Below are 20,572 nucleotides of genomic sequence, written 5' to 3' on the forward strand. Positions count from 1 at the left end.
GAATGTGTGACTGTGCAACTATTGAATCACTCTCTTTTATGCTCAACAGAAAATTTCTTTACTTTCCATATGGGTGAAATCCCGAGGCCATAGCACAATGCCATGTGTGCAGTTTCATAGTACAGGTTTGCTGAATACAGATGGATTAAGCAAGCGGAGGCCACATTTTCCTGCATGCTACAAAGACAGGCTCTGCAAGCCTATTAACTAGGGGTGTGAAGGTGGCATGTGTGGTGGAGATGTGGCTGATGGTGCACCACTTGCACAGACCTGCCAGCCACAGCCATCACACAGGACTCAGCAAGTTGTGTATGCTACCACGGGTCAAATGCCGTAGTGGTGATCATGGTTCACCTGGGAAGATGATCCAATATTGCTTCTGGGTTGGGGGAGGGAAGAATCTGTTTTCCTGGTTCAACTGTTCACTGATTACCAGCTCAAAGTCTGTATGGACCCTTTTAATCAATCGACTTTCTATTTCAGAGGAAAAAAACAGAAAGAATTCTACCAAGTGCATTTAATGTCAGCTTGTTTGGCAATGGTGTAGCCCTCCTCATTCTAACTGCAATTCAGGAAAACATTTAAGTATCTGCTTAAGTCTATTCCTATTCACGAAAGCACCAAAACACTTGCTTAACTTTACGTATGTGCCTATGTGCTTTCCTGAATGGGGACACTTTCCTGTATTGTGGCCTTTGTCCTGCCATTTTATTAAAAAATGGACCAGTCACTTATAAATCGTTATGCATATCCCTGATGATAGTATGTAGGGACTCCTGGGAGTTTACTTCCAAAACATAGCACTTCTAGAAATTATTTTTTAATTCCTCTGTAAGTAAATGACAGCACAGTTATCTATCATTATCAACATTCTCCTTTCTTCTTTGTTCTGAAATACTTCCAGGTTTTTCATCTCCACTAGGAAAATTATATGTTACTGATTGGTTCATTTCCCTCACATAAACGGGTCTACCGTGCAACTACATTCAGGGAGAATCATCACTTCAATGGGAATTGAAACAGGGCCTAACACGTAGCCTAAGTGGCACAAAGGCCTTGTGACACCCTTCTGCACTAATCAATAGAATTTACCCAAGAAGTCACATTGATAGGGACTACTCAACATGAGTAACAGTTGCTGAATGTGGCCTTGAGACAGAGTTGAACTGTGATGTATACAAAGTATTAAAAATGTTTTTAATGTCGATCTCTTCAAAGTTGGTAACAAATATGTTCATAATTTATACTCTCTTTAGGTACATAGTCCTGAAGCCTTAGAATTCCTTTTATTTTACAGGGATTTCTTGCCCTGTGGGCTGTGTTTCATAGAAAAAAATCTGAGCTACTATTTAAAAAAACAAAACCCAATTCCTTTCCTGCAGGACAAGGCCCCAGACTGTGGAAGAAATTGTCCATTCAGTCCAGCTTGCATCATAAGGGTAACCAGAATGAACACAAAAGGTTAATTAGAACTTTAACTTGACAAAAATAGTCAGAAAAACGTATATTTTTCTATTATACCTATCTTTAAAAAATAGTAAGATACATAACTAATTTGCAGGATGACTCCATAAAGTTATAAGCTCAGTTAACTTTATTTACTGGATTTGGGCACTATGAGGGAGGTGCACTGGAATACTAAAAACTGAAAATACTAGTAGTGATGCACATATGGAGAGCAGATCTGATGAGCCTGAGCCTTTGCTATTTTCCGCATCAGTGCTACTTTCATTTCACAATTTTGAATATAATAATTAAAAGATTTATTATCAAGTAATCATGGGTATTTTGTGCATATGCTTTACCTTGTTTGCTGGCAACTGATACCAATCTAGTCATTATTAGCAGACAAATTTTAGAGACCAATTATTTTTTTATTTAACAATTATCATGTCCACCACATCCTGTTTAATTATCAGTAGAGTCATTAAAATAATTAAGAAGAGTTTAACACAAAATTTACTACTATTTTCACTTAAATTTGTCCTAAATTGCTAGACCATTTCATTGTTTAAAATATTCCAAGTTGAGCCAGCCCAGTGGTTTAATAAAGGTAGCACAATATGCTAGTGCACAGAAAATTTAGGCACAAGACTCAAGTTCATTCTCTAAATCCAAGGGCATAAATATGTGGGAGCAGTGAGTTAAGGAGCCTATTGATTAATAGGGAGAAAGATGCACTTGACATCATTCTGAAGAAACTCACATGGCTAACTCAGAAGTTGTACTGACAGACTACAGAAGTTGTCAAATCCAGTCCTCCTCAGCCAAATTGCGGGTAAGTACAACATAAGATATTGAGGGGGGTGAAGTTCCACTTACCACTGTACAACTGAGAAGCCTAATGGGGTGTTTTTGTTTCTCTTTGAATCATCTGGCATTGGCTACTACCAGAAACAAGATGGATGGATGATCTGATCTAGAATGGTAAATCCTATTATCCTGTGTTTTAAATATACAGGCTGTTTTGCCTTTATTTGTCCTCTATCACCTTCCAGAACTTCAGGGGAAACTTGAGTCCTGCGGATGATACTAAACTGGGAGGAGTGGTAGATACACTGGAGGGCAGGGATAGGATACAGAAAGACCTAGACAAATTGGAGGATTGGGCCAAAAGAAATCTGATGAGGTTCAATAAGGATAAGTGCAGGGTCCTGCACTTAGGACGGAAGAACCCAATGCACAGCTACAGACTAGGGACCGAATGGCTAGGCAGCAGTTCTGCGGAAAAGGACCTAGGGGTGACAGTGGACGAGAAGCTGGATATGAGTCAGCTGTGTGCCCTTGTTGCCAGGAAGGCCAATGGCATTTTGGGATGTATAAGTAGGGGCATAGCGAGCAGATCGAGGGACGTGATCGTTCCCCTCTATTCGACATTGGTGAGGCCTCATCTGGAGTACTGTGTCCAGTTTTGGGCCCCACACTTCAAGAAGGATGTGGATAAATTGGAGAGAGTCCAGCGAAGGGCAACAAAAATGATTAGGGGACTGGAACACATGAGTTATGAGGAGAGGCTGAGGGAGCTGGGATTGTTTAGCCTGCAGAAGAGAAGAATGAGGGGGGATTTGATAGCTGCTTTCAACTACCTGAAAGGGGGTTCCAAAGAGGATGGCTCTAGACTGTTCTCAATGGTAGCAGATGACAGAACGAGGAGTAATGGTCTCAAGTTGCAGTGGGGGAGGTTTAGATTGGATATTAGGAAAAACTTTTTCACTAAGAGGGTGGTGAAACACTGGAATGCGTTACCTAGGGAGGTGGTAGAATCTCCTTCCTTAGAGGTTTTTAAGGTCAGGCTTGACAAAGCCCTGGCTGGGATGATTTAACTGGGAATTGGTCCTGCTTTGAGCAGGGGGTTGGACTAGATGACCTTCTGGGGTCCCTTCCAACCCTGATATTCTATGATTCTATGATTCCTTAGAGCCCATGTAATTTGAAAAATCTCCATTTGAAGCAATTTCATCTTGTGCATGGGAAAAATTGTCTTTTAAATCCATCCTTCAGACTGATGTCCTTTGCTGCTCCCTACCATTTTCTAATTTCTTGACCTCAGCTTCAAGATACCTGCTTGCCCCCATTTCTAGTTTTTCTCTCCCATCATTGTTGCTGTTTCTGCCCAGTTCTGTACATAGACTGGGAGACTTAGAAAATTATGTGCCCTGCGCAAAATTATGTGTTACAGTAACCACAATTAAAAACACTTTTCATTTGTTAAGAACTTTTGCAGATGCTACATAATTAATTTAAAGGGTAGAGAGCTGGTTTATTTTTTCTAATGTTTGTTACTGACAGACTGCAGGGAATTTGTGTTAATTCGAAAGAGACTCAATCTTGTCACAAAACTGAATTGTCAGGGCAATTATTTGAAGAGAAACAATAGAAAGAGAATCAGACCACTAAGAGCTGAGGTCAAACAGCCTCAAAAGGCAAGGCAATAGTGCAGGGAACCACTAGGTGAAGAATAGTCTTGCAATTCTTCCTCCATGTCCCCACCCAGGAAAATGATGATGTGTTGTTCCCTTTGTGTCCCATTTGAGAGCTCTACGTCAGAAACTTTGTCAGTCTGTATCACCGCTCTCAACGCACCTCCCACATATAAAAAAATAAATAAATGACTCAACATCAGATGATGCCATTACTATTTTAACCACAAACTGATTATGATCTACCAAAAGATTGGCATTTGAATATGTGAATGTCCAGAGACATCTGCCTATGTAGATCTGTCGATCTGAACAAAAAGTGACATTGACCCAAGTGCAGAGGGCCAACATAAGGCCTATGTGCCACCTGTGTCCCACAAAAGCCCTCCAAATAAGTCTGTGGTCAGGTGCCAGAAACAGAGACTGATGTTCCTTGATTCTGAATCTTGAATGTCAAGATTAAACTGCTATCTTCAGAATTTTACAGTATATGTTTTTGAGCTACGTCCAATCATTTTTTTTTTAGAATTTGTTTAGAACATTCACCAGGGGGTGACTATATACCACTTAAGTCTCACTAAGCACACATAGTCACTTTTCAGAGGAGAACTCAATTTAAGCATGTAGTTATCCACTCTGCACAAACAAACTGCAGTAAGATAAGAAGTTCCTTGAAAAACATGGCCCAAAAAGATGACTCAGTCTGATTAACTAGCTGGTCAACCAGTGGGGAACAAGTCAACAGTATCTAAACTATTATTATTTAGTACTCTACATTTTTTTCTTTCTGTGTATTTTTATCTCTATACTGAAAAACAACAATTTGGCTTCAATAAAATTAGTCAAGAATAAATGAAGAACAAATTACAAAGTATTGGAAAAGAAACTGTTAACATAAATTGATAAATTAGTAACGCAAACTACTGATTAAAAATCTTACCATTGTATGTTAAGAGCAAATTGTCTTTTTCTTAATTTTCTAAACCTCTGAACAGAGGTTTAAGATAGTGTGCTATGATACATTTCTATCTTTAAGTCCATCAAGGGAATTAGATTGGCTGTGATCTGCTGTGTGCCTCAAGGCAAAACTTCAAATATTTCAATGTTCATTAAGTAAGAAATTTAAACCACTAAAACACAGAATAGCAATGTCTAGAGATATGAACTTATACTCTGTTTTTTTCAGAATTAAGAGTACTGCCAGGAAAACAGTACTTCCAACCTAAAGCCTCTTTCCTGCAATTAGCTCAACACAGGTAGGCTTTTGCAAGTGCAGAGCTCATTGCTGGACTGAAGCCTAAGTCTCCAATCCTGCAAACAGGTATGCATGTGCTCAACTTTACTACCATGAATAGTCCTATTGAAATCAGTGGAGCTACTCATGGTAGTTAAGTTAAGAATATGCATAACTGTATGCAGGATCGAGGCCTAAACTCTCAACTTTTGTACTTGAACCAGGGGCAAGTTAACGAACAGCTGTGCATTTGAGAGATAAAATATCTAAAATAATTGTAAAACCCATTTGTTACCTCCACCATTTTTCTGAAGTGTTTTCTTCCTTGATAGCCTCTCCACCATTTCTGGATAATAATCATCATTTTGTTCAAATACCTAAAACAAAATATTTTGATTACAAATGATTACATTGAAAGAATAATATATTTATAAGTTACATTGGAAAGATTTTTCCAAGATTTTAGGCAATGCTGTATGTTATCTATACGTATTCCAAAAAGTAGGTTACAGCAAACTTACTTAAATTTAATCTTATAAAAGTTATTCATTATTAAGCATTATAAAATAGACTTAAGAATGGGTGTTTGTGTGACTGGTTAAAAAATTCATGGAGAATACAGTTAATACTTCTGAATGGTTCAGAACTTTTTTTGGTCAAATGGGAAAATGTAGAAAACTGAAAAATTACTAAAATTTTCAATTTGGGGGTTGTTAAAAAATTGGATAATAAGGAAACAAGTTTTGGCTTTGTTGATATTTCTCCAAGGGAAAAAAAAAAATTCCCAGCCAGCTTAGGTGCTAGCATAACAACTTTGCTTTGCTTCCTAATACATTATGAGACAGATTATGCAAAGATTTATGCATATGACTGCACTGCACCTTAAGTGGGAGCATTGTCCAGCTTGCCAGGGGAGGGGAAATAGTGCGTTTCTAATGGGGGGTTGGGAGAGGGACTTAGAAGCTTCTTCAAAAGGGGGAATGGGTCAGTATGGCGATGCTGACTCATCCCCAGGGACTGAAAGGGTTGGGGAATGGAAAAGAGGTGAGTCTGGCAAGAGAAGCCCCTTTTCCCCACACCAGGCAAAGCAGCACCTACCCTTCCTCAGCTTGAGGTGACAAACTACCAGGTATGATCAGATCCTGCAGTGAGCATCATCCTAGTCGCTCCTTTGTAGGGGGGGTTGGGAAGGAATTTTTTCCTCACCACCAGATTGGCCTAGGTGGAATGGAGTTTTTTTGCACCTTCCTCGCAGCAGGTTCAGGGAGGGCTTTGTTATGGTGAGTCGGGAAGGGAGTTAGGTTTTGATGTTGCAACTCATTATGTAAGTGTGGGGCAGATGTCCAGTGTAGATATTCCATTAGAAAGGGATACAGTGACCAGATAAATGGCTTGGCAAAGGAATTAAAAAGGAGGTGGTTTGTGAAAGGAGTGGAAAGGGGGAGGGCGCGTTGGGACTCCTATGACTGATACGGCAGGCAATACTGGCATGGCACTCCTATGACTGACTCTTGCCCCCCCTTTCTTATAGCCTACCTTAACCGAGGGGGGGCAGGATGCTAAGGTCCCAGCAATGGGTTGGCTGGGGGACCTGGATAGAAAAGAGGGGGACTGGCGGATGCTTCTGGGTAGATACTGCATGATCATGGAGCTACCTGCACTTTTATCTGGCGGGTAGTCCCAGACATCTAGTAATAAAGTTGCATCCTGATTACAACCATATCAAGTGTCTCCTGTCCTTCTTTTGGTATTGTCAGACAATGACTACTTTAAACATGTGAGTAGTCCCATTGTTCCCAAGTATGTAACACTTTGGAGAACTAGGGCCTCCATTTTTAATTACATGATCACATGCTATTTCTCAAATAATAATAATAATACCTAGCATGCCAGAGTCAGCAATAGAACCCTGGTCTTCTACTAGTGCTTTATCAAGTAGGCCACGTCATGCAATTCTTTTCACATCATCCACAAAATCTGAGGAAGAAAAGTTTGTACAATAGGCACTCTTGATGCACAACATGCCACCTTTTTCAAGTCAAACTCAGCTATCCCTAGAATACTGGAAGAGTGTTCTAAAAAAACGCTATTTCCATATCATTCATCAACTTTTGGACCTCAGCAATTTTAGCTGTATAATTTAAAAAAAAATCACAAGGATTTTTTGCAATGGTAATATATATATATTACTATGCTACTCAGAATAATCAGAATAATCATTTTTGTTCACATTTTACAGAAACATTCACTTTCAGAGAGAGAGAGAAAGAGAGAGAGAGCAAGCTAAGTATAATATGTGAGAGTTTTGGAAAGTTATGAGTGACTGAAGATAGGGGTTAAAATAGAAAAAAAATCACAGTACCTGATGTATGCTCGGACTCTGCATCCTCGAAACCAGCTCTGGATTCGTACAGCAGCATTGTGCTCTGCTTTTCTGTATTCATCTACAGCTCTGAAAACATTTTTTCAAAATAATCTTTTTGTGATTACCATTCTCAGTAGTTTACTTTAAAATCAAAACAATGAATCAGAGAGATTTTTTCATCTACATTTTTTTCTTAATGGGACAATTTGTGTTCTTTTAAAACCTTTCCTCTCCCCCCACCTCCCCACTTTAACATATTACCATTCTTAGGAATGATGCAAAACAAAATATCCCATGATGATTAGATAGTTTAGAGATAATTAAAGCCCCAATCCTGCAAGGAGAACAGTGCAATGGCTCTGCTCTATTTTAAGGATTTTATTATAAACAATATAAAAAAATCTAAATCTAAATTCACAGGAAAAAATGAAGTTATTTTGCATTCTGATTATGCATCTTTGTTAACATTCTTGGGAGGGGAACATAAAGTAACATAGACGACCAGAAGTCATGAGGGATGAAGAAAGAAGGCTAAAAAAATTTTATGTAAAAAAATGTAAAACATCCCAGTTGATGGGTTCCAGATGGATCCTGATATTTTTTTTTAAAAAGGAAACATTTAAAAGAAATTTTTAGGTAGGATACTGCAGTGTTAGAGGAATTGCAACTTGTGTGCTGACACATTAATTTTATGTGATTTTTTTCTAATGCCTGAGAAACAGTTCCCAGATACATGTGATATTGAACACTGATGCCAATATGTTATGAACTTCTAGACTTCTTATGCTTTAAATGAAAAATGTGGATAACACTTTATTTTAATGGTGTATTAATTAGTGCTGAATTACAATAGAAATCCTATAGCACTGCATAAAATATGACATGGACATGAATATCAGATAAATTCACTATGATCAGTATTATCACAATGAGTACTAAATGAATTAATTATGTAAAAGTAAGGGCCTGATCCATAGCCCACTAAAATCAATAGAAAGACCCATTGACTACAATAAGGTTACATCAGGCTCTAAATGTATTACCAAAGCTGTACTGAAGCCACATACAGTGAAAAAAAGGCTGGGAGCTCATTGTCATCTTAATTAAAAGTATCTACAATAACAATTGAAAATCCAGTTCTGGCTGAAACATTTTCAAGATAGGTGATTCTGGAAGAAGAGGTAGAATTAGACACCAAGTGAGCAACTCATTTGTCAAATCTTTTGTCATTTCCTACATCACAGCCCTACCTTTTCAAATATTCAGCATATATTGCTTAACAGCTATTTCATGGGAAATGTTCAGTGAGATGAAGATGATATTATTAGTTCACCACCAATACTAGAGTTTTCACAAAAGGAATGGAGAAGCATGGTCATGGATGAGTTTTGGAGACTTTGTAGAGGGCAAAATGGTAGGATTCAGAGATAGCATCAATGTGTTCAGTGGGAGGGGGAAAGGAAGAAAAGAGCACACAAGTATGATGATGTTGCAAGCCCGGGGAATGCAGAAGCTAATGGAATTGCCAATGGTAATGAGAAAGGGAGGACAAGGGAGGTTTGGGGAGGAAAGATAAGGATTCAGTTTTCAATTTCTGGTGGAACAGGTCATCCAGGAAGAGATGTTAGTGAGGCAGCTGAAGATATGAGATGAGAATAGGCAGAGAAATCGAAGGATACAGGTAGGTCTGAGAGTTGTTAATGGTAGAAGCTGTATGATAAATGAGTATAAGGTAGATGTAAAGAAGAGAGGAGGGCCAAGTGCAAAGACCCTAACAGAGATTCTTAAGGAGCATTCAGACAAATAGTGCCAGAGAGAGACGCAAGGGAGAGACTGTCTATTAGAAGAGCCATAACTGTGACAAAGGCAAAAGACAGATCAAGAACAATAAGAATGGGGAAGAAGACTTGCTACGTGGCCAGCAAAACACCCTTAGTAACATTGTTAAGAGCAGTTTCAATCCTATGGGGCAGAAACCAGCTTCAGAATCATTTCTAGTTTCTGTTTAATTATATCTTTTCATAATAAAGTATCAATTAACAATTATTAAATTGCTGAACTAAACTATTTGAAATTATACTTTAATCTTTATTGAAGCATTACAATCACATTTTTATTATTTACTATCACCTTTTAAAATTATTTTCTTATTGCTTCTCCAAGCTGCCCTCAGTACACTTAGTTGGGTTAGAAGAATCTCATTATTTAAAGTTTGCTTTTTGAATGTGATCTATTCTGTTGGTATGTAATTTATTGTACTAGTTGGTAATTTCTTGTTTACTTCTCCATATCAGACAGATATTACTCTTACACTCTTTCTTGTCATCACTGTACTAGATCTGGTTTGATGGCTCTGTATGTTGTTTGAAAGTTACTGTATCTTTTGTTCTATTTTCTCTTGTAATGTTTATCTTTTGGTAGTGAAGAGCCCTTGCCAACATTCGAAAGATAACAATTGGAGCTAGGGTTTGGTTTTCACCTTTTAAACTGCACATTCAGTTTGAATGTCAAGGGTTATCTTTACTCCATTCACAAACATTTACTGTGACTTATGCTTCCAAGTAACTTTCAATAACATGAAACCAAGGCAGACACAAAATAAATGTTATTTAATGCACTTTGATTACCTATAGTATTTTGCATATTCAAATACAACGTATTTTGAAAACAGACTACATTCAGAATAACTTCACACAAAACTGATTTCAACACACAATATTATGGCTCTAGTCAATATAATTATTACTGACTCATAATCTGAAACTGCAAAGTGATTCAACTGTGAAATTCAGAGAGAAAATAGGAGTGTCACACAAAGGTCTTGAAGCAGCTGATCAAGGTAATTAGCATATCAATATATTTAGCAAACACTGCAAAGTCTGATATTGTCACCTATTAAAAATCTCAAAGAGATGGACATAATTAATTCTGTGTCCCTTTTATATTTTAAATATATGTGTCAAAAACACAAATCTGGGTGACTTTTTGCATTTTTAATTGGCTATAGCTGTAAGAAGCACGTAAATTGTCTACTTAGGTTTACAAGCAGTATGTCCAGAGGTTACAGCTTGAACTGCAAGTCAGGCCTTCTGGACTCTATTCCACGCTTTGCCACTGACACACTGTCCTTTAGCACACTTTCCATATCTCTCTTTATCAGGAGTAGGGAGGTGGTGTTATCTCTGTATATGGCATTAGGGAGACTATGAGTGAAATACTGTGTCGAGTTCTGGTATCCACACTTCAAAAAAAAGAAAAAAAACTGACAAATTGGAAAGTTTCAGAAAAGATTTACAAGAATTATTTGCAATTTGGAAAATAGGCCTTATATTGAGAGATTTAAGCAGCTCACTCTATTTAGTTTATCCAAGGAAACATTTAGCGGTAATTAGATCACAGTGTACAAGCACCTACACAGGGAAGAAAGTACAGATAGTAGACAGCTTTTTAATTTAGCAGAAAAAGACATAATAGGATCCAATGGCTGGAAGCTGGAGCTAGACAAATTCAGACTAGAAATAAAGCACATTTTTAAACAGTGACGTTTATTAACCATTGCACCAATTTATCTAGAAACATAATGGATTCTCCATCACAAGACTGAATCTCTTTCTAAAAAATAGCGATAGCTCAAATAGAAGTTACGGGCTTGAGGCTGAAATCACTGGGTGAGGTTTTATAGCCCCTGTTATACTGGAAGTCAGAATAGATTGTCATAGCGGCCCCTTTGAGCCTTAAAAATCTACGAAATCCCTTGATAAAATAGATAACTATTTAAGCACCAATTATTTTGTTTAGTTCTGGATGAAACATTATTCTCATCTCTAAGGATCTTCCCATTTAAATAGTGTGTTGTATAAAATGCTCAGGAAACTCCAAAAGTGGATGCTAATTTAGAACTGTTAGTTACATACATTATTTTAGTGAAGGATTTGGGACTCCATTTTTGTGGTATAACAACACTCTCCTTAATAAGCAGAATTACTATTGCCTTGGTTTTCTAGGATGGCCCTGAGAATCACTTTCTGAGGTTATGAATCATTTAGTCACAAAAAAGTGTTCCCCCAGAAGAATGGTATTTTGCTGTACCGCAATGGGATTTTTATTCAATCTAGCGACATTTTGATATGATGTTGCTTTGGTGCAGTGCGGTAATATACTTGATACGACATGGCAACATTTCCACATGGCATGATAACTATACGCTCTTTGGGACACAGATCACCTTGTATTCTGTGCCTAGCACCAGGGGGTCCTGATTCTAATTGGGGCTTAAGGGGGCCTGGGGAATATAAATATTAAGCACTGACAGTGATCTGAGAGTGCTAACTGGACATGGCAACGTCCCAATGACAATGCAACACTGCACTGGTGCGATGTGGTGACCTGAGGACTTTCCATGGGGGTGACCTCGCAAGGTGCCACCATCATTTGGAGAACCAGTGTCCCATCCCAGTGCGCTGGCCTGACCCTTACCAGTGCTCCTCCCCAGAAGGCCAATGCAGGCCCATGGGGGCGGGGGCAGCGGGGCCCGTTACCTGTTCCTATGGAAATATTCCTCCCTCTGGCCTGGCAGCCTCCATTGCAGCCTGGCCAAAGTGGCCATGTTCCCCCTGCCCTGATGGTGTACAGGCCGTCACCATGGCAACCAGACCGTACCACCTGGCCGAGGGGGGGGTAATTCCTCCATACAGGCCCCGACGGCCCGGGGGAGGGGGCGGATAGGTAGGACACGCTGTAGTGCTGCGGGGGGGTGGGGCGAGAGTGGTGAGCGAGACCCCTCAGCTATGGGCCGTACCATCCGAGCTCCACCCCGGCAGCGGGATGGTTGGGTCCTACTTCCTGCCGGTGCTGTAGCCGCTTCCGGGCTCCCATCATGGGGGAGTGAGGCGCGGGCAAGGAGCGATCCCGACACCCCTTCTCGCTCGCCCGGCTTCGGCCGCCTCCCCGAGTCTCTGCGAAGCGGCATCAGCTTCCCCGGGGAGCGGCCGGGGGAGGCGCCGGGTTCATGTTCCGGGTCGCTGAGCCCAACCCGACCCGAGCTCAGGCGGCGAGAAAGAGCTGGTGAGGCCGGGCTGGACGGGGGCGAAGGTGGTGGGGGGGGCTGGCCGGAGCGGGGTGGCGGCGGCGGCTCCGCGGTTTGGAGGCAGAAGCTTTCCCGGGGGGGTGGGGGGGCACAGTGCGCTGAGAGACAGCTTGCTGGGGCAGGGGTACGTGTGAGAGCTGGGGGGAGATTGTGGGGTTGGGCCGAGGGGCGGATTCCCCGTCTCTGGAGTTGCTCCCTCTAGACGCCGCTATCCCACTCTGCCACGAGTGGCTCCTCCTTGGGGCTCATACCCACACGTCTCCAAAGCATCTGGCGCCAGGTATTTTATTTAAATCGTTGCCGCTAAGGCGTAGTTTGACTTCTGTATTTGGGGGAGGGGAAAAGCTCTAGGCAGGACAACGGGGCATGCATAGGGGGTTGTCGTTGGGGAGCAACCCCCCGCTGCTCGTCCCCAAACTACACCCTTGCTTTGCCGTGGAGACTCTTTCCTCCTCTCCTTTACCAAAAGTCTCGCTTCTCCTTTCTGAACCCTCTCCCTCCCCTTTTGCCCATCGGACAGTGTGGCTACTGGTTACCACCAAACTGTTGATATCCTTATAAAGAGGATTGCAGGCATGAACTATTGGCAAATTTGTCACATGAGATCTTTCACCTCTCAATCACCTGCTATTTTATGGGTGAACAGTGGGCTGTGTGCAAAAGGATTTGCTGCGCCCAGACCAGGAGATAAAAACCTATCACCTTAAATGTGTTGTTTATATTGTATTAGAACCTGAAGGGCCTGGTCCCTTTGTGGTATTTGCTTTGCAAGTATACATTTAGACATGGTCTCCACTCTGAACACCTTAAGTTTTATCTGAAACAAGACTCAACAGGTGGGCTTTGCAAACAATAGAAAAGAAAAGGATAGCAGTCGTTTTCCCGCCGGGTAGTGCCAAATAATTTATTTTTATTATAGGAGTAGAGTAGGGGGAATTTGACAAAGGAAGTAGAAAAGAAGGGGAAGGGAGGGAAGGCAAGAGGGCCACAGAGTGTTGAAATGTTCCACTGGCAGTGGAAGGACCAGAGAGGGTTAGAAAGAAGATGGGGCAAACAACCAATTGACAGACAAAATGCATAGTTGTTTGCAGTGTTGTAACTATGCTGGTCTCAGGAAATTAGAGAGGTGAGATGAGTGAGATAATTTTTTTTTTTTTATTGGACCAACTTCTGTTGGTGAAAATGACAAGCTTTTGAGCAAAGAGCTTGAAAGCGTGTCACTTTCACCAACAGAAGTTGGTCCAATAAAAAACATCTCTCTAAAATGAATAATGTCCACAGTCCAAATTGAGAATGCAGGCTGCTGATATCATCAATATTATGAGAAAGTGATTGAAGACCCAACCACAACTGGAGCATTATAGAATTTTATACTGGGTTGTTATGAAAACTTCATGTACTGCTAGCCCATCTTTTTCTGCATTAAATGTTGGAAGCATCCTGGCTGAAAACATTGTGCAACCATCATATAAACCTTTCATTGCAATGAGTTAAGAAGAAGCTTGAGGTGTGGGAAACTTTACATGACCACTACACCAAACATTGATTAAAAAGTGTTAAGATTCTTGTGGTGTTAAACTTTATGCACCCAATGCAAAGCTTTCTTTCCTTACACGTTTTTCACTTTTTTGTATCATTCAGAAAATAAGTTAGTTTCAAAACAACCAAAGAAAACCTTTAATATGCATTAGGTTCATTACAAAGACTGGAAATGAACACAAGGATGTTACAGTCCCACTGTTCTGATCAGATCTGTTAGTGTAGACCAAGATTGTAGGATGTGGTCTGAATGTCTTGTGGCTCCTTTCTGGTCTCTTTCATGCAAACAGCATTATTATTAAAATTCTAGAGAGTTTTAACAGTTACTTTATGCTACTATACCACTAAAACTGCTCAACAGTTTTTGTTCTAAATTAATAAAGGAATTGTTGGAAAAGTTTAGTGTTGGTTTAGAATTGAGTTAAAGGTTAGAGGAAGAATTTCAAGGAAGGTTCCAAGCTAGGAAAAGAAACAATGGTAGAGCTTCCATCTGTAGTGGTGTCCAGGTTACACAAATATTTATTCTGGATGTGTGTGTGTGTACATGTATACATACACACACACACATATACATACATACTGTGGTCTTGGAGGAAAAGTGTACCAAAGTCACTTTCTTTTTTTTTAATTGGACAAAAATAAGATATTATACTTAATCTTTTGAGCCAAAGAGATATGTTTCAAAGGCAAAACCAAGTGACATACCTCCAATTAAAAGTTTTGTTATCTTACTGTTGCAAATAGTTTCCCCAAAATTCTGTGAAAATTATATTTGCTATTCACAGGAGTCATGAAATAATGTATATCCTGAAAGAGTTGGCACTCTGAGACAGCACAGTAACATATTTCACACTGATTACTAAATGATTGTATGTCCTCTATTTTACTTTTATGGGTGATAACATACTATAGTCCCCCCCCTTTTTTTTTTAAAGAGGCAGGTTATAATGGTTACTAACAACTACAGAATGATCAATCCATAGTGCTAAACTTGATTGTAAGTGCAGGGTTTTATGGAAGCTGGCTATATTGGCCTGAAGATATTGCCCAGAACAGTTTGGTTTTGAGAGAAGAATTCAAGATCTAGTTATCTTTTTGAATTATAGTTTGCCAGCTCTGAAGGTCTGCTAAATATACCTTAGACTACTGCTCAAACCATTCACCCCTCATTCCTCTCTACACAGGTTATCCAGGAAGCTGTGCTTTGATGGAAATCTATTTTAGTAAAATTTGTAATATTAAGGAACCAAAGAAAATTAATTTCTCATGGTATAGTACTTGAGCTTTTGCAGAAGCCATACCTTTAAGCTTCTTGAAACATTAAAGTTCTAAAAAAGATAGTTATAAGGAGAATTCAAGAAGATAATTCTTTCATACCTCTTTAGTCAGTTTCAGCTGTGTGTTTTGCTTACTCTGGATGGCAGAAGTCTATATCTTAGTTGAGTGTTTCTCAGATATCTTATCAGTACACACCCACCATTTAGGGAAAGCTTGTGTTTTGGACACTTTTTGGCTCTTTGATTATTCTGATAATGATTTTGTCATTCCAGCATATAAACATTGTCTAATGATTCAATTAGTTCTCACCTGGACAGTTAATGAGGTCTTTATAGCAAGGTTTTGTTGCTGCACTTTATTTCATTCCATTTACATTCATATCTAACAAAGAGCCAAGGTAGTTCTCATTTTCTTTAAGAAGTTGTGTCAAACATGATATTTCATGTAAAAGGCCTTGATATTTTTTTTTTTTTAAAAAGTGTAATGGTAGTTTTAATAGTATCGGACACTAAAGTATTTTGATGTTGAAGTGATGTACATATATTGTAGCTGCTTTTGTTTATCTTGGAAAGAGTATGGTTTGTTTCTGATAGTGCATAGAAGAAAGGGGTCAACATTTAGTAAACTCCATTAAAATTGTTTTAGATAAACGTGTAGGTCACTGGAGGCAAACTACACTGTTAGTGCAGCCATATGACCTGTGAGAGAAGATACGTTTTTTGTCACTGGCTGTGGTCAGTTGCTGTAACTGTGTTTTTACAGTCTGATGTTAGGCACCCTGAACTATGGGTTATATATTAAAAATATTTTGGGGAAGGTCCAGGTTGTGTTATACTGTATATCCATATTATTAACAGTCCTGAACTTTAACTTTTGTGACTGAATGCACTCTGTATTTGCTGTTGACAATCTTTTTCATAGATTCTGTGGTGTCCCTGAAAATAAAGGAGTTAACTTTTCAAACTGTCCCAGAAACACACATTTCTAAATGTCTCTTTTGGGCTAGCCTTTGGATAATACTTCAGTAAAAATAATTCATTCCCACCTGCAAAGTATAAGATTGACTGTCAAGTGTGCACAAAATAAAAAGCCAGAAAGGGATATGCTGATAAGTATTAACTTGCTGGAAAAACACTGCAGAATGTTAAAAGTGGTTTCTCACTATAAATAAATAGAAGCAGTTAGTCTGAACTTTCTAGTTTCTACTCCCATTCTTTAATTCATACAAAAGAGAGATGAGAGAACTGTTAAAATAAATCAAATGTACTTTCTTGGGTTTTCAAGAGTGGCAAAATCTTGAAGTGAGCTTTGTGTACCCTACAGTAAAAACCATGCTGGGAAATTCAGTTATAACTTGGTTTGTATTCTAAATGTGCAGCATAGACTTTGATTTGACAAGACCAAGTAATCATATAACCATACTAAGTGAACATGCTGAAATGTCTGTAGTATGAGTTGATCTGGTCTTCTACACATGCCAAACCAAACATATTTGGTATTGTAAGACAGGTAGGTTATAGCCATGTTGTAATTGTTGTGTAGACGAGGCCACTGAGGCTGGGTGGGTTTTCTTCTGTTAAGTGAGAGGTGCATTAGGATCAATTAAAAGATTTATATGTGGGGAAAAGAGTATTTGTCAGTTAATTGCAGGTGCAGATGAGGCTCATAAAACTTGACTTACAATGGGAATTGAGAACCTTATTGCCTGATGCTTTTTTATTTTTTTCTCACTGATTTCCTAAGCATGTTCACTTCAGATGAGTTTTCTGCTCTGAGTGGGCACAGTCCATGACACATCATACTTATATCAATAGGTATTGAGAAATATGATAACTTAAAGTATGTAATAGGGCTTCCTATTTGACACATCAGGCAATGATATTAGAAGTCTAATTAACATTCACTAGGACTGTGAGGGCTTGTCTACACAGGGAGATTGACCAGCAAAACGGTAGAGATATAATTATACTTCTATAGCTATGCTGTTATACCTCCCCACATGGACACACTATTTTGGAATCCACTAGTGTGTCCACATGGGGAATTATACCAGCATAGCTATAGTGGTATGATTTTACTGCTATTGGTTCTACCAGTCAGTTTCCCCATGTAGACAAGCGATAAGTAAGGGAAGGCCAAATCCTCAGAGGTGTGGTGAACACAGTGAGATACTAAGGGTATGTCTACACTGGCAGAGTTACAGACCACGAGTTACAGCGCCGCTCAGAGAGCACTGAAGGGAAACCGCTGTTGTGTGTTCACACTGTCAGCAGCCTGCGCAATAACATGTTCACACTTGTGGCACTTGCAGCAGTATTCAGAGTGGTGCACTCTGGGCAGCTATCTCACAGAGCATCTCTTCCTCTTCTGCCGCTAAGAGTTGTGGGAAGACGGAGGGGGTCGCGAGGCATCCTGGGTCCTGTCCCAATGCCCCGTGATGCATTGCTTCGCATCCCAGCAATCCCCATGCTTCCATCAGCATTTAGTGCCATCTTTAAATAGTTTGTGTACTGCGTGCTCTGCCTCTTCGGTCTGCAGGAACGGATCCCGCACTGTTGGCCAGTGTGCTGCTCGCTCTGACCAATACGTCATGAGTGGTAGTGGAGTTATTCCTTAAACTACAAAGGCAAGAGAAGTTCCACATTCATTTTGTCACGCGTACTAGCTATGACACGAGATTGCTTATAGCATTCACGGAGATGTTGACCACTGTGGAACGCCACTTTTGGGCTCGAGAAACAAGCACTGAGTGGTGGGATCACATCGTCATTCACGTCTGGGATGACGAGCAGTGGCTGCAAAACTTTCGGATGAGGAAAGTCACAATCATGGGACTGTGTGAGGAGCTTGCCCCAGCCCTGCAGCGCAATGACACGAGAATGAGAGTTGCCATGCCTTTGGAGAAATGCGTGGCGATTGCATTGCGGAAGCTGGCTACCGATCGGTCGCTAAGCAGTTTGGAATGGGAAAATCGACCGTTGGACTTGTGAGTCACATTGTGGATGGCTTTGCACAAATGAGCTTCCCTAACTGCAGAGGGGCGATAGATGGCACACATATTCCAATTCTGGCACCAAACCACCTAGCCACTGAGTACATTAATTGGAAGAGGTATTTCTCTATGGCTCTCCAGGCACTTGTGGATCACCGTGGGCATTTCACGGACGTTAACGCAGACTGGTCCGGAAAGGTGCATGTTGCATGCGTTTTTCGGAACACTGGCCTGTTCAGGAAGCTGCAAGTAGGGACTTTCTTCCTGGACCAGGAAAATCACTGTGCGGGAAGTCAAAATGCCCACTGTGATCCTGAGAGACCCTGCCTACCCCTTAATACCATGGCTTATGAATCCATACACGGGGAACCTTGACAGCAGCAAGGATCGGTTCAACAACAAGCTGAGCAAGTGCAGAATGACTGTTGAGTGTGCTTTTGGCCGTTTAAAGGCCCGCTGGCGCTGCCTATATGGGAGGCAGGACCTGCCGATGACAATATTCCTATGCTTGTAGCCACGTGCTGTACGCTTCATAATATTTGTGAAGGGAAGGTTGAAAGCTTCATTCAGGGCTGGATTGCTGAGGCTCAGTGCATGGAGGCTGAATTTGAACAGCCAGAGACCAGGACTATTAGAGGGGCGCAGCATGGGGCCATAAGGATCAGGGATGCCTTGAGGCAGCAATTTGAAGCTGAAAGCCACTAATATTTGTTGCTATACTTGGGAGTGCAGTGCTTATAATGCTAGGAGGTGATTGTGGTTGGTGCAGAAAATGCACTGTGAAGGTTTAAGAAAATTGCTTGTTGCTTTGCAGGGCTCGGTTGCGTTCAATTAATGGAATAAAGATTACTTTCAAACCAAAACAATTCTTTTATTAAAAAACAACTGGAGGAGACAAAAGAAAATCAGCACTGTGGAGGATGGGAGAAGGGAGGGTCCCAGGAGGAGGTGGGGTCCCGGGATGGTTAAAGATTTGTGTAGCTGCAGGGATCATATCCAACCTTGTCCTTTGGAGTACAGTGCAGTGGGTACTGTACTTCAGCAGGGCTAAACTGCAGCGGGACTAGAGTTGAGAGCAGTCGGTACTGGGAGTCCACATGGCTGGACTGTGATGGGGCAAGAGTGGAATGCAGCGGGTACAGACGGGAGCCAGGATTTTGATAAGAGTGTGTTGGCAGCGTCTGGAGGGGGCGCATTGGAAAGAGTTTTGCGACAGCAGCTGCAGGGGAGGGCGGGCGCAGAGCTGCTCAATTTGCAGTGCTAGTAGCACCTGGGACATGTCTGCTTGGTGCTCCATAACATTTAAGAGCTGCTCCATGGCTTTGTTCTGGTTCGCCACGTTCTCCCTTCGGTCCTCCTTCTCACTGTCCCACTACTCCTTCAATTCTTGTTTTTCGGCTGTGGAGTACATCATGACATCACACAGAAAGTCCTCTTTAGTTCTTCATGGCTGCTTTCTAATTCTGCGCAGCCATTCAGCTGGCGATAACAAAGAGGAAGGCTGGGCTCCCAAAGTCATATCTGTGAAGGCAAAGTGCAACATTTTACAGAAGCAGTATTGTTTGCAACACACAGAACACTGATTCAGTGATTTAAAACACAGCCAGCATTCACATACCTATCACTAACTGGCTGAGAGAGTCAATCAACAGCCTGTTCTGCCGCTCAGACTAGGCATGTGGTGGTACGTGCCTCATACAGAGACAAGCCTGCTTTCTGTAACCTTCCTGTCCCCAACAACTCGCCTCAGCAATTTCCAAAATCAAATCCACTTGCCAAGGACCTCCTCTCCTGTTTGAACTTCGCCAAGATCCGACAGCTGTGCCTGGCTAGCCTCCTCCGGGGTAGAAAAGAGCTCCTGGCTGCATGCATCTCTGACCTCTGAGTCATCCGCTGCCTCTGGGTCCCCCTCCCCCTCCACATCCTCATCCAAGATTTCCTCCTCCTGGCTCAGTCCACTCTCGACTGGCATGCGAGCCACCAAAGTATCCACAGTGATCTTCGCAGTGGAGGTGGGGTCGCCACCGAGTATTGCATCCAGCTCTTTGTAGAACCGGCAACATGTGGGTGCAGCACTGGAGCGGCTGTTTGCCTCCCCCGCCTTGTGGTAGGCATACCACAGCTCCTTCACTTTGACCCTGCATTGCAGTGTGTCCCG

At 41.0% G+C, this 20,572-nt stretch overlaps 2 protein-coding genes across 21 annotated transcripts in view; one reads left to right on the forward strand and one right to left on the reverse strand.

Annotated features, from left to right (window-relative positions):
• The window catches only part of SPATA17 (spermatogenesis associated 17), a 146,336-nt gene extending 133,770 nt beyond the window's left edge, over positions 1-12,566 (reverse strand). Inside the window, exons 1-3 of one of the 3 annotated variants that reach the window (XM_073338910.1) lie at positions 12,318-12,566; positions 7,517-7,606; positions 5,450-5,531 (exon numbers count right to left, since the gene is read on the reverse strand). In XM_073338910.1, coding sequence (XP_073195011.1) covers positions 5,450-5,518 — 69 coding nt within the window. In that variant the 5' untranslated portion in view covers positions 5,519-5,531; positions 7,517-7,606; positions 12,318-12,566. Of the gene's footprint in view, positions 1-5,449; positions 5,532-7,035; positions 7,118-7,516; positions 7,607-12,057; positions 12,241-12,317 lie in introns of those variants that run through there. The other 2 variants (XM_073338909.1, XM_073338912.1) reach the window with 2 other exon arrangements.
• GPATCH2 (G-patch domain containing 2) overlaps positions 12,347-20,572 on the forward strand; it is a 182,898-nt gene continuing 174,672 nt past the window's right edge. For 14 of the 18 annotated variants that reach the window (XR_012158237.1, XM_073338876.1, XM_073338879.1 and 11 more), the window contains exon 1: positions 12,348-12,583. Coding sequence is in view for 17 of the 18 variants with exons in the window: in XM_073338876.1 (XP_073194977.1) it covers positions 12,528-12,583 (56 nt within the window). In the remaining variant the exon portion in view is untranslated. Of the gene's footprint in view, positions 12,584-20,572 lie in introns of all 18 variants that reach the window. The other 4 variants (XM_073338880.1, XM_073338878.1, XM_073338877.1 and 1 more) reach the window with 2 other exon arrangements.

Source organism: Lepidochelys kempii, chromosome 3 (genome assembly GCF_965140265.1).
Source record: "Lepidochelys kempii isolate rLepKem1 chromosome 3, rLepKem1.hap2, whole genome shotgun sequence".
Classification (NCBI taxonomy): Eukaryota; Metazoa; Chordata; order Testudines; family Cheloniidae; genus Lepidochelys; species Lepidochelys kempii.